Source organism: Artibeus jamaicensis, unplaced genomic scaffold (assembly GCF_021234435.1).
Source record: "Artibeus jamaicensis isolate MK-2021 breed Jamaican fruit bat unplaced genomic scaffold, CSHL_Jam_final scaffold_1964, whole genome shotgun sequence".
Classification (NCBI taxonomy): Eukaryota; Metazoa; Chordata; class Mammalia; order Chiroptera; family Phyllostomidae; genus Artibeus; species Artibeus jamaicensis.
Genome location: NW_026522030.1, coordinates 31,513,681 through 31,533,486, shown reverse-complemented (window position 1 = coordinate 31,533,486; position 19,806 = coordinate 31,513,681). Strand labels below are relative to the sequence as shown.

General features: G+C 40.1%; 2 protein-coding genes across 2 annotated transcripts in view; one reads left to right on the top strand and one right to left on the bottom strand.

Moving 5' to 3' along the window:
- Positions 1-4,346, top strand: part of VPS13A (vacuolar protein sorting 13 homolog A) — a 197,546-nt gene extending 193,200 nt beyond the window's left edge. Inside the window, exons 71-72 of the mRNA XM_037149102.2 lie at positions 1,823-1,897; positions 4,123-4,346. Coding sequence (XP_037004997.2) covers positions 1,823-1,897; positions 4,123-4,173 — 126 coding nt within the window. The 3' untranslated portion in view covers positions 4,174-4,346. The remainder of the gene's footprint in view (positions 1-1,822; positions 1,898-4,122) is intronic.
- A 14,358-nt stretch (positions 4,347-18,704) lies between these two features.
- The window catches only part of GNA14 (G protein subunit alpha 14), a 162,599-nt gene continuing 161,497 nt past the window's right edge, over positions 18,705-19,806 (bottom strand). Inside the window, exon 7 of the mRNA XM_037149106.2 lies at positions 18,705-19,735. Within this exon, the coding sequence (XP_037005001.1) occupies positions 19,545-19,735 (191 nt within the window). The 3' untranslated portion in view covers positions 18,705-19,544. The remainder of the gene's footprint in view (positions 19,736-19,806) is intronic.

The following is a 19,806-nucleotide window of genomic DNA, read 5'->3' as shown; positions in this document are numbered from 1 at the left end:
TGTATATATAGGGCCACGTTGGCACTGACTGTATTAGCAAATACTCTGACTCAATCCAAGTAAGTTTTTTTGTTATTTTTTTTAAAGGGACTTAGTTGGGCTCATGTACCTGAAAAGTCTAAGTCTACATCTTGTGACTTAGATATGCTCAAACAATGTCATCGGCAACTATGCTCTCCCTTCCACTGCATTCTCCCTTCATTGCCACCCCCATCTCCAGGTTCTCCTTTTCCTCACTGTTGGCTTCATTATCAAGCAGGCTCTCCTTTGGTGACAGGATGGCCAGCTGAAGTTCCAGGGTCTACTCCTAGTAGCTCAGCCAAATGAAATCTTCTCACTGGATCACCTTTGGTCATTTGCTTATTCCTTAAGAAACCCATCAGTTTGGTCAGGGAGGGGTCCTGGGATTGCCATGGTATTGCCAGGTATTGGAGTGAGAGAAGGTGAGAAGTAAGGGGACATTGGACACAGGCAGGCAGAATCAGCAGATACCTTCTGGGCATAACTGCCCTAAGGCCTTATTTTTAACCAGCAAATATCATTTCTTGAATCTTACCCCTCATTCCAAAAACATGGGGGTGGGGTAGGCTGGATATTAGCTCCAGACAAACTCTTCCTATCTGAGAATTTCTCTAACTCACTCAGAAAATGAAGGGCCCTGTAGTGAGCGTATGAAGTAATGGATAGTGGCTAGTAGCTTCTAGTCTTGTCGTTTTTCATGTTTTTTCTCTCCAAGGATGAACTTCTTATCTCCTCAATTTCTTCCCCTTCTACCTATTTTTGAAACATTGTATTAGCAGTCATCATTTATTTTATTTTATTTTTAAAGATTTTATTTATTGTTAGAGAAAGGAAAGGAGAAAGAAAGGTAGAGAAACATCAGTGTGTGGTCTCCTCTTGAGTACCCCCTACTGAAGACCCGGCCTGCAACCCAGCCATGTGCCCTGACTAGGAATCAAACTGAAAAGCTTTTGGTTCATAGGCCAGCACTCAGTCCACTGAGCCACACCAGCCACGGCCATCCTTTTCTTTTTAATAAATGAGTCTGATTTCTTCTGGAGTCTATATTTGCATGGAGATTGGAATGATTTACAGGAATTGTTAGACTACTAAAAAACTCCATATTGCTTCTTCTGTGACCCTACTCATAGTCCATAGTGGTAGGCACCACCCTCTTCCTCAATAATCCATTCTTTCTATTTGTCCCTCTAATGTTTAATGTCCACCACTAGACAGTTCTCCCCGCAAACACTGAACAGAATACTGAAAGAGCATAAAAAGCGGAAGATGGCCATGTAGGGTCTAGGAACCACCCTTATTTCCTTGATTCTCAAGCTACATTCTTATCGGATGATTAAAATGTCAGAAGTTACATATATACATACAAACATGAACACACTTCCATAAACACATGTATATGTATAAAAGTATGTATACAAATATGTATATTATTTTTTAGCTAAAATGATTATTATTCTATGGCCAGATATCAGGAAGTATCTGAGAAGTTTTTTGAAGGGAAAAACTGTGGCCCTTCTCCCAAATTTGTCTCCTTCCCATCCTCTATGTAAACTCTTTATGGCTTTAGCAATAAAACCTCACGTAAAGCTCTAGAACTTAGGGTTAGTGATAATGGATGTGTTAGCATTTAGTCTTTGTTTTTTTAATTTGTGTTGGATTCTTCTTGATTTCCCTCTTGGCTTTTTTAAATGTGTATGATTCGTGTAAAATGTACACCAATTTCTGAAACTGTGTGCCATTTCTTTCTCATGTTTCTACAACTAGACTTTTATTTTACTGAAGTCACTCATTCTGTTTATAGGAACGAGTGAAGTCTGTATTCCATGCCAAAGAGTTTGGAAAAATAATTAACTTCAAGACTGCAGAGGATGCTAAGGTAAATACAATTTTTTATATAGACAGATAGCAGCTGTGCTTTTCAAAGTCCCGAAAGTTGCACTGTTTTTTAAGGCAGATAAGTTTTGTTTGTTTTTATGTTTTGACATCTTTAATATATGTAACTAGATAATATTTCCCCAAAACTACTTTCCATTAGATTGAATATAACACACCCATTCAAATCCTATTGAATACTTTGTGAAAAAGTCAAACCAAAGAAATTATTTTATTCTAATGCTAATGTACTAGCTCTAGCAGGGAAGGGCTAGCCGCACATTGTAGATTTCTCTGCTATATAGCTATGGTGATTTTTTAATTTTTTAAAGGTTTTATTTATCTGTTTTTAGAGAGAGGGGAAGGGAGGAAGAAAGAGAGGGAGAGAAACATTGATATGAGAGAGAAACATTGATCGGTTGCCCCTCACACATGCCCCAATGGGGGTGGTGGACTAGGCCTGCAACCCAGGCACAGGCCCTGATGGGAATTAAACCGGTGATCCTTCACCCTGCAGGACAGTGCCCAACCAACTGAGCCATGCCAGTCGGGGCTGTGGTGATTTTTTTTTTAATTGCTATAGCTTGGCACATTAACAAAAGGAGCCAAGCCTATAGTCAGAAAATCTGGGTTTGAATATTGGTTCTGTTCCTACTTGACTGTAGGACCGTGGGGAAGTCATTTGACCTCAGTTTACTTAAAATATGAATGATATGTATTGAAAAGCACTGGGGTTATGGAAATTACCAGGATGTGCATTGTTAGGAGGAAGAGGACTGCAAACTGATTATCTACCTCATTAATCACAACTAAGATGCTATTTCAGATACTGAGTTGTCCTCACTGTGTCATGAAACATGTATTTACTGAATCCCTTATACTGTGTTGTCCTGGCTGGGCATGACTGTTTACCAGTTTACTTGTCACGTTGGGACCCCAAACCAAGAACACTGGAGCATTTAGCACAGGCCATGGAATTTTCTATCCAGACAGTGCAATACAAGACAACACTGGGCCCTGGCTGGTGTAGCTCAGTGGATTGAGCATGGGCCTGCGAAGCAAAGGGTTGCCAGTTCGATTCCCAGTCAGGGTACATGCCTGGGTTGCAGGCCAGGTCCCCAATAGGGGGGCAACCACATACTGATGTTTCTCCCTCTCTTTCTCCCTCATTTCACTTCTCTCTAAAAATAAATAAATAAAATCTTTAAACAACAATAACAAAGATAACACAGGCATACTAACAGCAGAGAACTGAAAGGAGGAATAAAGTGACTGGAGCCTCCACAGGCTTGTTGCCTGTAACAGGGACACAGACTAGAGCATGATAACCTCATGCCTTTCAGGCCGTCGTCCTTCATGGTGCTGAAGGGCAGTACCACCTGTTTCAGTGTCTCTGCCTTACGTTTTCCACTTAAGCTCTGTCTCTATGTTATTTTATCTGAAAAGGGTTGTTTTTCATCTCCTGCTCTGCCAGCAACATCCAGAGAAGGCTGCGGAGCTCGGTTCTCTCTCTCCTTATCCTACGTAAAGCTATGCCCACTAGGTTCTCCTTAAGTTAAAGAGGCACAGAGATCTCTCCCAGAGTTTATCAGAGAGGGCTAACCCCACTATCACCTCCAAGGCTTTTATCTGTCATACAGGCCCAGTGATAATAGACATTATTGATAGAGAAGTTTGCATTACATTTGCATTTGTGTTTGTCGTTTCAAATCTTCTCAGAACAGAAAATACTACATTATGAGAACAACTAAAAATGCTCAAGAATGTTGCTGTGCTACCACTAGCCACTGTAGAGTATGTAATTACTCCTGCTTAATCAGGGGAGTCCTATACATGGAGTCATGAAGGCTTGTGAGACAGGACTGGTATAGGTTGGAAAGGATTTTGCATAATTTTCACACTATGCTAGAGTTACTCCGTCTAGTTGCCACGTTACCCCATCTCTCAGGGTGGTTTATTTTACTTTTCTTATTCTGAAGATTAACATTCAAGTCTAATGACCTTAGACATTATTCTTACTGTTAAATAAAACTCAGTACCCTTGACCCTGAGCTGTGTGGGACATTATGTGAGTAAATGATCTCTTATGCAAGATGAATTTAATTATTGGCTCTGAGTATACACCCAACTAAACTGGAAAGTCAACTTTTAGATTTCTGTTCATTACATGTTGAATTTCATTGCAAGTTCATTGAAGTAAGTAAGTATTGGTTTATTTCCTCACAACAGTGGATCCTCTCAAAGCTAGAAGAAGCGAGAGAACCTTCCCCGAGCCTCTGATGTAGAACACTGCCTGGAGACACACAGTAATTAATCATTACAGTCGCCACTTTGTACCTTCCTGGTACAACCTGCTTGGGAAAGAATAGTCCAGAAGTAATTTCAAGTACATAAAAAAAAATGTGTCGGTTAGAATCAAGTAAAACCGCTATGCAATTAAAATATTTCAACTCTTTGGGGCTCCATCTGGTTTTCTAACTTGAAACATGCATCAGGTTAAAATTCTAATTACTTTATAAAAGAAACATTTCTTTTATAAATCTTAAATATTTGCTCCAGATGATTCTCTGCAATGGTGGAGAAATTACTCATGAAGCTAAGTTCACATGGAGCTAAGTTTAATGTTCCTAGTTTGCACTTTAAACCTTTCTCATGCTTACGTCACACTCCCTGAATAAGTGATGGGAGTGATCACATCAGTGATCAAATCAGACGTTGCCTCAGTAATCAAGAGAACTTTAGTGGTGGTTTCCTTAGAAACATGAAGTTCTTTTTACAGATAAAATATTTTGGTATTATTTTCCTTATTTTTATAAAGAATAAGTTTGCACTCTAATTCAAATATACAGCATGAATATAAAAACGACCTTTTTATATGTGTATACTACAGTTTAAACCAGCCTATTCAAGCCTCCTCTAAGGAAAGGTGAGAGATGCGTATCACACCACACGAGAGAAGGCCCGTCTCAGAGCTCTGAAGCCTTAGACGTACTTAGAAGTACATCCTCAAGCCATGCCCACAGGATCTACTCGGTTCGCCCAGGTCATGTTTTTAATAGATCACTGAACTTTGAAGGAATATTCCTGAAGCCTTAACAATACCAACTTCCCACTGAGTGGGAATGTGGAATAGACAGAATTCCCACCACCTTAAATAGGAGTTATGCTTCAGAGCAGAGAGCCCCTCCCCCAATAAGTGGATGTATCCTAAAGTCTAACCCAGTAACCTGTCCTGTCGGTAACAGGCTGAGAGTTCCTGGTTTTCCTGTCTCTACTGTTAGTCAAATGAGAATCATTCTTTTAAATATATAGTTCATCAGAACAAAAATCATGGCAGCAAATTAGTAAAAAATAAGGTCATGGGTTCTTTTCCATGGTTTTGTTCAAAAACCTTGATAATAATGGACTTTCTCAAATGAAAGGGGATAAATATTGATTGTGAACCAGGAAGAAAATGGTACAGTGTCTTATTTAGTTATTAAACAGTACAGAGTATTTGATGCATGTTGTATGTGCCATAAAATTATTGTAAGCTGTTTTGGGGATTAGAGACTATTTAGTAAATGGTTATGAAATGCTCCTCAAACCCTCGCTTTGTTGTAAAAGCTAAGATAAACGGCATGCCAGACTGTAACTATATTTCTTCCTGACCAAATCCTGCCACTCAGTACTGTTGATTTTCCTATGATTATAAAGATTCATTGTTTGCTATCAATAGTTTCTCCCAGAATGTTTTTTCTTTGCTGAACATAAGTTGAGTCAAACTATAACATATTTCAAATTACATGGTACTGTGGGTTCCCTTGATGACTTTTGTTCAGAGTCACATGTACATTTTCTCTGTTGCTGAGCTCGTCCAGTTTTGTGTACCTCAGAATGAAACCTGGGAGTAGATGTAGTCAGAAAAATCGGCAGATTGCCTCTCTCCAAAATGTTCCTTTACTGTAGTTCTGTTCAGTGCCATTAGCCAAGTACCTCATTACCTACTCCAGTTTCATGGTTTTATTCTCAGAAAAAAATACAGGGCCATAACTGCTTGGGCGTGCCATGGTGAGGGGGAAAAAGCCTGAAAGACTAGCAGAAAATTCTGGTACCCTCTGGCGGCTAGCAGGGGCGGGTCTTCTGACCCTCACCCATGCAGAGCCAGCGAGCCTGTCCTTCCTGTTCCCTTACCCGTAAGAACCCAAAGATGTCTTTTCTTAGCCTTTCTCTACCAGCCATCTGCCTGTCAGCACCTCCTGTCACTTGTTTCTGAAGTAGGAAGACTCGCAGCGTCAGGAGTGGCGGTTTCTCCGTCGTTTTAGGTTGTCTTCATCTTCTCAGCAGAGAATGTCAGTAGATGGATGTGTCTGTCTTTTTAGTGTTTTTAACATTTTACAATTATATATTCGATTCTGTGTTCTTTTTTCTTGAATATTACAGAGTCTGTAATCTTACTATAATGAAAATGATCTTCCCTGAATTATACTCGACTGCATTTAATTTGAGAACTTTAAGCTCGTTGTTTGGTAGTTGCTGTGGAATGAGGTTCTGAGTATTATGTCCATTCCTTGTATTATTTGTTAGCTGTAGCCCCAGGACCTTGACTCTAGCACAGCATGCATTCTGGCTCGCGATTATTGTGTGACACCCAAGGCAGAGTAGAGTGTCTGTTCCCTGCCAGCTCTCCTCCAGAAAAGTATGATCATGAGAAATAGCAACTTGGATTTCTGGTACAAAACGAAGCTTGTGATTTCGTCACATTAACAAAATACTCTCTGACCCAAAGATGTGCACTTCTGCAATGGCTTCCCTGTTATAGTCATGTGTCAGCAGCTGCTTGTCTAGTGTTAGCAAGACTCTGGAACTTTTCCCATCCTCAGTTGAGTAGAACTGCGTTATTTTCTGGTCCCTAAATAATCATCACTGGTTGTATGCAGCCCTTCCCTGGCCCTCTCTCCTCCATAGTCCTAATGCATTCCAACTATCCTGTGGCCTTAAATAAGAAAGTTTTCTTTTTCTATTGTAATTATTTCTCACATTTTTTTCTGAGGGTAGTGGCAGTAATATTATCTCAGTGACTAAATATGCCATATGGAAATGTCCTGTAAATAGCATTCTGTTTCTGTCTGATAAAAGATAAAGAGTGTATGCAGTACTGACTTTTCTGCACCGTAGTTATTCAGTCATCAGTTGATCCTTCAGGCCAAGCCATAGCCCCTGTATGAAAAAGATTGGGAGAAGGTGCTGGGTTGATTTGCCTGTAGGAGCTGGAAAGTGTGTGCTGAATACCCCGAAAGTGGAAGTAGCCATGTGGGACGGGGTGTGTTCATGCCCCAGCCAGCACAATCCAGAGAAATCTGTGCAGGTTCCAGAGCCATTACATTTTTAAAAAAATTATTTTTATTTGTGAGAGAGAAGGAGAGGAAAGGAAAGAGAGAAACATCAACTCATTCCACCCATTTATTCATTCATTGGTTGATTTTCGCATGTGCCCTGACGGGGAATCAAACCTGTAACCTTGGCACTCTAACCAACTGAGCCCCTCGGCCAGGGCCCAGACGCATTACTTTTTACCTTTTCTCAAGATCAGCCACCATCTTCAAGGATAGTGTTTTCCAAACTGTAAGTCTTAACCCATCAGTGGACCATGATATCAATGTAATAGCTCATGACCAGTACATTTAAAAAGTGGAGCAGGAAAAAAAAGAGAACAGTGCATGGAACAAGGTCAGACATTGTTTCCTCAAATATTGTTTTGGTTAAATACTCTACATACTATGTGTACTGAGTCACAATATAAAATACTTTCTATTGTGAATTGTGGTAAAAAATACAGAAACAAAAAAACCCGGAGACCTTGCAAGCCACTGCTGTAGGAGGAGCGGGGCCAGCAAGTGATGGCTGAAACATTGTAGACTGGTGGGGCCTGACCTTGGGTAAGGGGCAGAGCGTTACAGCCCAGGGAGCCTTCAGATTGTGAGCACCATCTTTTTCTTTAAAGTGAGAAGATAGGATAGATGTTGTTTGGTTTATAAAATGTTTTGCTTTCATGGTATCTATCAGGTCTCACTGCTACCATGTGTCAGTGGGACCAGAAAACACAACAGAAAACTGAGATCCACAAGCAGCACCCCCAGAAGGGCACAGGCTGTCATTTAACTCAGTTTGTTGGAACCTCTCTCCCAGGAAGCATATTTCCTAGCGTTGGGGACAGAAGTTCTCCTTTTAAGTAGGCTGGATTTGCTTCATCTTCCTTCTCATTCATCACACAGGTAGCAAAAGCCCTTAAAAATGGGGAACTTATGCATAGGCTACATCCTTGTAGGGCCATAATACTCGTTCACTGGAGGGCACTGTAAACATGCCAGTGCAGCTCAGCTGAAAATAATTGGGCTTCCCCCTTTCTGTAGGGTTCGAGTAGAGAATGCAGATAACCTGCATTTCCTATGCAATATTCAGTACAAAATTCATCCAGTCTGATTTTCTGCAGTGCCACCTTGGTGTATCACCTATGGTTCCTTTGCATACTCTCAGGGGGATCTTGTGCCCTCCCGCCCAATCCTTTGAAAGCATACCTTACTAATGCTAACCTGATCACATTGGCATTAGTTAGTTAAAAATTTTATGTTTCTTATCTACATTTTTGATGATTGGCCAAAACAGCTATTAGTGTAGACTTTTGTTCACGCTTTTCTTTCTGCCACAATTGGTGTAAAGTAGGACTTGTTTCAGGGCTATTCCAGAAGCAGGTCAGCACGCGTACTAAGAGGATGCTGGATCTTTTGTGTTTGTCACTTGCCCTTGAGTTCGTTCTGACTCCCGGCGACTCAGTGAGTGAGCAGTGTCCACAGTGTCCTGTCCGAGGCAGCCCTGCTCAGCTCCTGTGGCCTCCCGCCTCAGGATTCTTTTATGCAGTCAGTCACTGCCTGTCTAGTTTTCTTCTTTTCCTGATGCCGTCGACTTTCCCCAGCATCGTTGTCTTTTCCAAAGAGCTCTGCTTTCTCATGATGCACCCAAAGTAAGACAGTCCCACTTTATTACAAACCTCCTTCATGTTTTTTTAACTTGAAACCTTTTTGACTTTTTCTCCTCCTTTGTAAACTAAATTGCTCCATATCATCTTTTAAAGTTTCCCTTTACAATTATAGGTTAGTTCTTTTAAAAAAATTATGATATTTTTCCAAGAAAAAATATTTTGGTTACCCAAAGTGCTACATAAGAAGTGTGACTTCAAATTTTATAGCTTAATATGAGTGTATTTTAACATTTTTTTACTTTATACAAATACAAATTAATTTGCATTGTAGTTTAACCCCTGCTGTGGTAGACATCTGTCAGCCTGGAAATCTCTGGCCCTGAGCACCGCTCCTTCAGTGTTGCTCTGGTGCTTTCATGCTGTGTTCCTTCTCATGGCGCCCTTGTAACAAGAAACCCGGTGAGAGCAGCCTGATAAAATGTCTGATCATCAGAAACACACTTAAAACAGAACCCCTGGGAAAACCCCAGCATTTCTCACTGTGCCGTCACACCACCATTGGCCACCCCAAAGTTCCCAGTTCGGGGGCTGAAAACCGTCCGAGTAAAAGTGTAGATTACACTGGAATGTCCTTAGTGTCAATAATTTCATCTCCACACCCACAGACTTATTAGAAATTATATCTGGGGGTTGTTGCAAGGTCATTTTGATTGCTAGAGACTTGTTAAAGTGATCATCTCTGTATATGAATGTATATTACATATAGACATGAATTTTTCAGGGAATGTGTACTTTAACTATACTTTTTACTAATTTTTGTATTGACCAAAAGTGCTGCTTTGGAATGCTTACTCTTTGGTAAAAATATAGCTGTTGATGATGATAATTAGTTTTTTAAAATATCTATTTCTGTATCACTGCAGTATTTCTTTCACTTGTGTGTCCCTTTTCTGTGGGCTCCTGGCCCAGTTGCCTGTTACACAGTTTCTGCCTTGCTTTTGTGTATTCTGATAAGATGATTTACGAGCACAAATGTTTACAGTGAAGTTCTTCCTCTTGAAAATTTACCTTAGTCATTTTTTTCTCCCTGAAATTTGTTTGGCTGGGCTTGCTGATGACTAACTTTTCTAAATAATAATTATTTATTGCTATTGATAGAATTAAATTGCTTGGTCAGATGATTGCCTGGTTTAATTATGTATACCTTTTTCAAATAAATTCAGTCAAATAAAGATTTCTGGTTTTCAGCCTGCCTCTGTTTTTAGTTAACTGAACTGAACTAGAAACATTACCGATGAGCCTTCCCTCGCCCATCTAACCTCTGCCCTCTCTGAGGCCTACGTGGTGAGGACAACTAACAGATTGCCCAAGATCCTGATTTCCAGTCAGAGCAGCCAGCCGACAGCATTCCTGCCCGCATGAACATTGCTGACTAGAAGCTTCAGTGGTGATTCTTCTAAATTCTTAAGCAGCAAGACTGTGCCTCTCAGCCTCAGAAAACTTCAGATGGCTCGTTTCCACAGTAAGTAAGTAATGAGTATATTTTAAAAGAAGGGCGAGGAGAGAATTTTCTCCTTGCAGAATTATTAGTGACAGAAATAATAATTCACCTCTGGCATGGAGAGCTCAGCCTTTTCATTGCATATGAAAATGCTTCACCAGGTTTTGTTATGATTTATTTGACAGCTCTCCTGCAATAGAAGTGATTGAAAGCCATCATCTTCTCGTATGCTTTGTCAGCCAAAGGTAAATTAAAAATAACAATAACTCAATGCTAGAAAGTAAGTTTTTTAAAATCCCACATTTTTTAATTCCCCTGACTACTGATTCTCTTGACTCCTTTCCGTGGTAATTGAACAGTCAGAAGCAGTCCGTGGTATTTAACGCAGAGTGCCCGCCCCTTTCCCAGGATTGTCCTGGTTTTTTTGTGTTGTATTTCTTAAGAGCTACTTCCCCATCTCTTTGTTCTCTGACGTAAATTTTCCTGGCTCTTTCTGGACCTTTACTATTCCAGATAAATTTTTAATATCAGTTTCTCAGGTTCCATAAAAACTGTTCTTTTTACAGTTCCTTCATCTCTTGAGTGAAAGTCACTATATAAAGCCTAATGTCACTATGGTAGCTACAAGTGTTATTCCCGTCTTCTCCAACATTTCCGTACTTTTCTCTGATAGCTTCGCACTTGGAGGTAGAACGTGACCGTCCTGACTGGCTTCAGGGAAGGCTTAGTACAGTTATAGCAGTGCGGACACAGCGTTCCTTCCAACACATAACTAACCAGGGTGCATTCTGTAGACCGACTGGAGATAAGACGTGTCACACCTTAAGTTCCTAAGTGACGTGCCTGCATGTGAATGTTTGTGTGCCTTCAAGTACAAAGCAGGATAAAAGCATCTTGGGCCTTTATTTTGAAGCACCCTGCACTTTCCAGGTGATTCTGCTTCTGCTGTCTGACCTAGCCACTGTGGGAATTCTAACATAACATGATGAGTGAATACAGATTGGCTTTGGAGGATGAAGGGGAGCAGAGTATGGCACCCCAAAATATGCCTGTCTGGCATAAGGATTTTTTTTGAGCTGATGATGTTTAAGAAACAGCAAACACAGGGAAAGCTCTGGAAACCTAGTAGAAGTTATCCATCATAAGGGGAATTTGCATTTATAAGAGAAATCTCATTTGTAATCCCTCTTCATACCTAAAAAAGGAGACTCGAAGTGACAAGAAACTCTTATCAGTGGAGAAGGCTCCAACTTAAACCTGGGAGACAACCTTACTCTTGTTTCCTGTGCTTTTTCTGGTGCCTCCCTTAACTGGCCTTTCCCACTGCACCCCCGCAACATCTTTCTTGTGTTCTTAGCTGAAGAAGGTATTTAAGGGGATGGCTTGGGCCATTTTTAGGGAGTTACTCAATTTTCCTTGTTGTCTCTCATATACACAGGAGGTATTGGTACATATACCTATATAACAGGTATACATGTTATTAAACTTCTGTTTGTTTTTCTCCTCATAATCTGTCTTTTATCACATAGGAGTGGGTCTTGGTCAAGAACCTGCGAGGGTGGAGGGAAAATCATTTTTCCCCACATACAGTTTGGCAAGCCGTGAGATACCCTTCTTGCTCTAGAGCCTGCAGATAGGACCCTGGAAAACTGACTGAAGCCGGCAAAGGTATGAATTGCTACCAGTCAGCTCCCCCGAGTCCCTGTGCTGCCCGGTGTGGAGAGGAAGGGAAAATTCCACCTGTATATTCCTTTCTGTAATTTAGATTAGCAGGGAAAATAGTCATATGGAGTAGTTAAGAGATTCTGGAAAAGGTTTGTATTAGTACTCTTGTTTTCCATCGATCCCCTTCCTGCCAGAGATGTTTTCCGTTGTCTTTTTATATCATTTGTTATAAGGATGAAAACCACAGGCCGGACAAGATTTTTCCTTTTGTCCTATTCTAGATTTTAAGAGTTTGGCATTTTGACCAGCTCAAGAATTCTCTCTGGTCTCCACCAGCCAGAAGATGCAAGTATGGGCTCGTCTCTGGCAGACAACTGAATAGGCTGAGAATGTGAGACCCAGAGGGCTAGCTGCATTCTCGCTGTCCCACAGTGCCAGCCCTCGGGAGTATTTGTCTTACAGGGTCCTGGGCCGTAAAGGGCCTTCTGTTTCCTGGGAGTGAACTTTCTGGATCTCTTGAGGGCCACATCTTTTGCAACTTCTTTAGGGATGCCTCTCGTGTCCATGGCTAAGTCATAAAAAAGTTTCTTGGTTTGAGTTGCTATATTGGAATTAATTTACCATTGAATATTACTCATCAGTAGCCAGACAATGGATCCTTTAAATTGAACCTTGATAACCTTTAAATTGACAAAACATTGATAGTTAAGAAAATTTTTAGAGAGCTTACTTCCTAAACATTTGTCTTACTGGCACCTATGGAATGATCAAATTGAAAAGACATGGAAGAGCATGGCATCTGGCCTTAGGGACTCTCTTAACAAGATGAAATTACAAAGCCCTTTTCACCTACACTTTTCCGAACATCCCACCAGATTGAGAACAGAGAAAGACCAGTGCCCATGCACAACCCCTCTCCCAGGAACTCGTGTCTTCATCCCACCCACAATTACACTGTAGTTACCTGACACGCCAGACAGTTCCTAGGGAAATGCCCTCCCAGAGGACACAGATGACCCCAGTTTCTCCCAGCTCCTCCTACAAATAACCAGCGAGTGGACCAGTGGGAAGCCAGTGTTCTAGGACTGATAGAAGCAATAATGGAGGCTTTCCCCCTAAAGTGAGTCTGTCCAGGGTTGAATTTGTATGCTCACAAAGGAGAGCATGTGAAGCCTTTCTTGAAAACTTTATACAGACTTTACAAAGGCATACTGCATTAAATCCTGAAAGTTCAGAGCGTAGGATCAGAATCCCTTGATTTCTGTCTTGATTGGGATGGAAATCTTCTCCCTAACGTAAAGAAACAAATTGAAGATAATGTAGTTGGACGGGCAGGTCAGCCCCATTACATTCTTCAGGCTCACTCCACTCTTTGGGGCATTGGAAGCAACTGTATCTGCCTTCCACATCTTTGCCAAACCAGCAATGCAGTTCTACCAGCAGTGCAAAGTCCACCTGTCCTCCAGCCCCGAAAGGCTCCCCTCTTCGTCTCACAGTGTTGCAGACATTGTAAAAGATTGGGACATTGCTGACAGAATTGTTCTGCACTTAAGAGGAGGAAAAAATCAGAGTAATGACTCTAGATATCTGATAATAGACAAATACACCCAAAACTCCTTGGAGGAAACTTGGATACTTTCTGTATCCAGAAAAATTTGAGATGGCAATTTTCTACCCCCGTCGTTAGCACTTTCAAGCCATCTCTGATGCTTCTAAATGCAAACTTTAAAGAGGTGATTCTCATCAAAAGGGAAAAAGGAGCTATTTAGAAATTGGGCAAAAGAGAACTTGTGTCTTCTCCATAGATATACGTAAAGAGGTTTAAGCTCTTTGAGAAGGTAAATTGAACTTAGTCCATCTGCCAGAAACCCAGTTTGGATCCAGCTGTTGATAAGCTGTTGAGTTTTGTATTTACTATACCTGATTCATGGCTAAAATTTTGAATAGTAGCTATGAGGTCTCTGTTTTGTATGTTTATGTATGTCTATGAGTATATATTATGTTGTAGACATATGATATTTTCTACCTCCAGATGGTATGGCCAAAGTTAATTTGTAACAGAGCTCTATTCAGTTGGCTTTAAAGAGTGTGCTTATACCCTGGCAGGTGCGGCTCAGTTGTTGGGGGCATTACCTCAAAAGACTAAGGGTTCAATTCCCAGTCAGGGCACGTGCCTGGATTGAGGGTTCGGGCCCCAGTCAGGCACGTGCGAGAGGCAGCCTATCAATGTCTCTCTCCCTCTCCTTTCCCTTTCCTCTATCTCCGAAAGCAATGAAAAAATGTCCTCAGGTGAGGATTAAAAATTTTTTAATGTATGCTTATATAAAATAAGTATTTCTAGACTCTTAGAAATATGGAAACTCATTCAAGTGTTTCTTAAGTTCACATGATCTACGGAAATAGTAAGTGTAAGTTTAAGTCGGTCGAAAATAGAGAGGTGTTCAGAGTCGTCAGAATTAGATGTAATGCAGACATGCTTCGTTAGTCAAGTAGGTTCATGTTTCTCTGTTACAAAACTCGTCAGCAAGAAAAGTAACAGGATGATGGTAATTTTGTTTAATGTTTTGTGAAATTTTCAAGACTAATCTAAATCGGATTTTAAACAGTTATGAAGTATTATAACATGCCTACTTTAAAGTAGCTTCCAGGTCTTTTTGGTAACATGAAACCTTAAAATTTTGCCAAGATAAATGATGGAAATTCATTCAATATTTAGATCATTTTCAAATAAGATGAAATACTGAAAACATGAGTTACTGAATTTAGTTTTATCTACTCTTCGCTTATTACAAAAAAAACTAAACATATTTGGGTATGTTAGTAAACATATCTTGTACTATACTGAAAAATTGTCCTACAAAAAAGCATATTCTTATGAAATTATGAAATGTATTAACAAATTTGCTATTCTACATAATGTTAGTACATAGTAGTTTGAGATTGCTTATCTCTTAATTTTCAATAGAAATTAAGATTTCAAAGGTTGGGAATTCTAATCATTATATGTAATGAAATATAAAAATAGGGAAACATCTCTCTATACACAGAAAGTAAGATGTGTTTTTGGTTCAGAAAAGGTTAGAGACAGGAAGATGCATTTTTGTTAAGGGAAGGTAATTTTTCCTAAAGTACAACCAGTTGTTTCAAAACTGCAGAAGAGAATCAAGGACAAAATAATGGATGTAGAAAGTTGGGAAGTGAGACATAGAGGGAACCGTGGGTAAGTAAGGTAGCTAAAATGGAATGAATTTATTACAAGGGTTTAAATGTAAGCTTTAATATCAATAGTGTACTTTTATGCAAAACTGAAACTTAATGTTTTCATTTGCTAACCAGATTTTCTTGGACTATTGGTATGATCCTGATAAAAGATTATTAAAAGGTTTTTTTTTACCCTTTCAAGTAATTTGCCTAAAAAGCAAAGATGTTATACTTTACTAAAACAGTTGTGGGCTTCCTGTTATCTTTATGAGCAGGTATTTGATTACTTAAGAAAACCAAGTCTTCTCAAAAGAGCTAAGTTATGCTTATAACTCTGTAAATTTTTCTATCTGCCTTTAAAGTCTTGTATTGTCACTGTGGTTCAATGGTTAATTAAGAATTGTTTCATAATAATCAGTGATCCAATTTTATCAAACGTCTTTTGCTATTTTGGAAAAACTTTTGAAAATCAAATTCTAAATTAAGCTTATTTGACCTTGAACTAACTTGGAATATTTCAGAGGACCCCCTAGAACATATCAAGATTCCCCATGCAAAAAGAGATATTAAACTAATTTTTTGTTATATTACATGGGAAGGACTGGCAAATAAGTAATGCCAAAAATTTTTTTAGGTTGTATTTGTATGGATACATGTTATTAATGTGTGTTTTAGAATGTGTATGAAATTCCTGGGAACCTGATGTGTCCTAGTATAATGTTATCACTTATAACTCTAATTATCTTAAAATGTATGTCCGAGGGACAACCAGATGTCTTTGTTGATTGCATTATAATGAGCTCGCAACAGACTTTTAACCATGACCATTTTCTTTTGTCATCTACAGAAATTATTGTTTTGCTTTTGCAAAAGTGCCTCATCTTCATGGAGACTCATGGAAAGGTCTCTGAAGAGAGTGAGTTTCAGTTAAATTCCAAAGTATAGCACTGGACTGGGTAAGAACCAACCAGGAGAATTCTGAGGAAAAAATGGATTCATAAAACTGCTAACAAAAGATCAAGATCAACAAGTATTATCAGTGACTCAAAGCATTTGTTATTTGGGACTCAGTGAAATAATAAGGAAGATTACTATTTTTACAAAATTTTTTTAATGTTTTGCTTTTCCAGATTTAAGGAAACTTTTTTCTCTTAAACTACCTGTGACTTACAGCAATTTGGTAAGTATGCCTTTGTGAACAAGATGAAACAATTCCTCTTCTCCCTACCTGACTCCTGCAGAATTTGAAAATTTGGAGTATCCTTGTTTTCATGACAACATAGTTATTTGCATAAGTTCATTAAGAATCTGTTCTCCTTGTAACAGAACACAATTGTTTTACTACCAAGACTTTGACTGGAAAGTCACATGAGAACGCGTGAAGAATCATGTATGACCAGACAGCTTTAAGGAGTTTTAATAAAGCCCCTTGGAAAAGCCACCTGATACCTTGATTATAGGGTTCCTGGAAGTCTTACCAGGTTTGGAAGGTCACTTCTCAGCACATGCAGGAGTCTCAGGGTATTTGGGGGGCCTTGACTGAGAAGAGGTCCAAAGGGATAGATAGGTACTGCAGGCAAAGTGTGAAGGCTAGACCTTGGCTCAGATTCATCAAACCTGAGATTCCTTATGAAAAGTTCCAGCAAAGCAGATTTTTAAAATGCCTGTACCTGGTCAACCACTGTTCTTGCTGCACTTATGTAAATAATCAGGCCAAGTTTATCGGGACTGAATTTATTTTGAAAACAAACTTGTAATTGTCTTTGGTAAAAAAAAAATGAGATGAGAGAAAAATGATGCTAAAGGAGAAACTATAATGCATCTTATGGCTGACTCTAGTCCTGTTAATTGTCTGAGGTTTCATTTTCAACCTATAAACCAGACTGGATCCTGATTCTTCTAATATCCTCAAATAATCTGGCTACAACTCTTCAAACTAATGTTTCCATTTTTCCCACCACTCTTTTGACTTGGAATCAATAAGAACAAATTTCATGAAATTACTAGAAGTCTTGTATGTCCTGATGATATGTTGTCACTTCTAATTCTAGTTATCTGAAAAGGTATGTTATAGAAGTAACCAAATTTGTTTGTCAACTGCCTTATAAGGAACTCTGATCAAACCTTTAACCATTGCCACTTTTAAGCCTTTTTCATTTACAGAAATTACTGTGGTGTTTTTGCAGAAGAGTTTCCCAAACCCCTGCAAACAGAATGGGAACATGTTGATACAAACTTCAGCTAAATGGTCACAGTAGCTCCTGGTCAGCCACTTCCTGCCTCTGTTGCACAGGCCATTGAGACAGTTTACCTGAGCACCCAGTGACGTCAGACACACAACCATTAACTTTGTGTTCTCTTCTTTCCATAGAAATGCCTCTTTTTACATATCTGAGTGCTCCCACCATACAGGCCTAACTTTGGGACCCCACCTGCAATACCACCTCCTGAAATGAGAAATGAATGCTTCACTGAACTGACCTGTTCTCACGAGACGGGTTCAGGGAAATAACACAGCTGTCTGTCAACTCAGCTTCTGGACTGTGAAACGCCCATCATGTTCCAAAGGTAAGACCAGAGGGGAGCAGAATACACCACCCCAAAATATGCCTCGTTAGCATAAGGATTTTTGAGCTGATTTTTTCAAGTGCAGTTTTCTATTTCTCCCATCCCAGCCCAACCCGCCCTGTGCTCTCCACCTCCCTCCCATTTCCACCCCCCTTAGTTCTTGTCCTTCATACTTGTTCCTCCAAATCCCTCCCCTCTGGTCACTGTCCCCCTATTCTCTATTTCAGTGTCTTTTGTTTTTATTCTGCTTGCTTATCTGTTTTATTGTTTAGCTTCCTGTTAAAGGTGAGATCATATGGTATTTGTCTTCCAACACCTGGCCTATTTCACTCAGCATAATGCTTTCCAGTTCCATCCATGTTGTTGCAAAGCTGATTATTTTTAAGAAATAGCAGACACAGGAAATGTTCTGAAAATGTGGAAGTAGTGACCCTTTCAGAAGGGAAACTTTATAACAGAAATCTCCCCATTTGTAAATGCATTTCCCTGTGTATACCTGGAAGAGGATGGACGACTCTACATCAGAACTCATGGGAAAGGCTCCAACGTAAGTCTACGAAACAACCTTACCCTTCTTTGCTGTGCTTTTCCTGGTGACGTTCCTTAACTGGCCTCTCCCACTCCCCACCCGACGTAAGGTGATGGCTTGGGCGGCTTCACAGAGGTACCCAGTTTCGCTGGGTGTCTCCCATGGATACAGGGGCCTGCACGTTCTTAACCTTTTGTTTCCCTCCTGTTAATCTATTTGACTCTAGGAACAGGTCTCAGCCAAGGACTGAAAAGGGAGGGGCAAAATTATTTTTCCTTTCCTGTATGGACATTTGGAAAGTTTCTGAGTAGTTAGCTGTTAAAGTTACAGCATTTTAGGAGAAGAACCATAAATCAACCATGAGCTTAAAGAAACACATCATACAGTGCTAACAGCAGAATGGTGTATTTGCAGCCTCCTCAGAAAGGCACAGCGCACACGGTTTATAAAGGGCACATTGTGGTGGCCAGCAGAACTTCGGCAGGGTTACATCACGTTTCTTAAACAGCCGCGGCTTTCAGCCACTTCCTAAGTGTGTAAGACCTGGTCACGTGCACTGGCGTACACACACGCATTGTTAACAATATAACCTGTGCCCGCTCTCCGGAGCCAGTTCGCCTTGCGTCGACTTTGGCTTCGTGGTGATCAAACTGCGGCAAAACCAGACTAAGTGGACTGACATGGTCATTAGTTTGGCGTAGAAAGCTAACACAAAGAGCCACTTTTAAAAATCTTTGGTGGCATGTAAAGGCATCATACTTTTCAGCATAAAAACAAAAACAATTTTAAATGCCTCAAAATTATAAGATTTAATAAAAAGCTTAAAACAACTTTTTTTAAAAAAGTCACCCCATCTAATCCTAGAGGCCTCAAGCCATGATATCCAAAATTAATAGGCCCTGTTGTTACGTGATTTTCTAATGGCTGTTAAACACACTTAAATCTAATTTTGAAAGAAACAGCAAATCCCAGTGGCTTTTGAAAATTCTATAAAACCTCAAATTCAAAAATTACACAAAACCTTACAGCCAAAGTCAAGAAAAGAACTATAAAAACAATTTTGGAATGAGGACTTTCTAAAAGCTCTGTCGACCTCCAGTATTGCACAAGCTCCCTCACCCGTCTCTGTCCCCGTGGCCCGCAGACGGGCTGGGCAGCTGACGCCAGGAGCACTCGGCAGTAAAACACGGGGCTGCCTTCCGGTCGTGAGGAGGAGTGGGCGGCAGCTTTTAAACGAGGTTGAACTCCTTCAGGTTCAGCTGCAGAATCGTGTCTTTCACAGCAGCGAACACAAAGCGGATGTTCTCCGTGTCAGTAGCGCACGTGAAGTGGGAGTAGATGACTTTCTCCTTGTCCGGGTTCTGGTCTTGATAAAGCTTCAGGATAAAGTCTTTGGCAGCTTTAACGTCCTGCTTTGGGCCTGGTCACGGGGGCAGTGAGAGGAATAAAGAAGAAAGATACCAGCTCAACAAAATCAGCTGGTACTCCCCC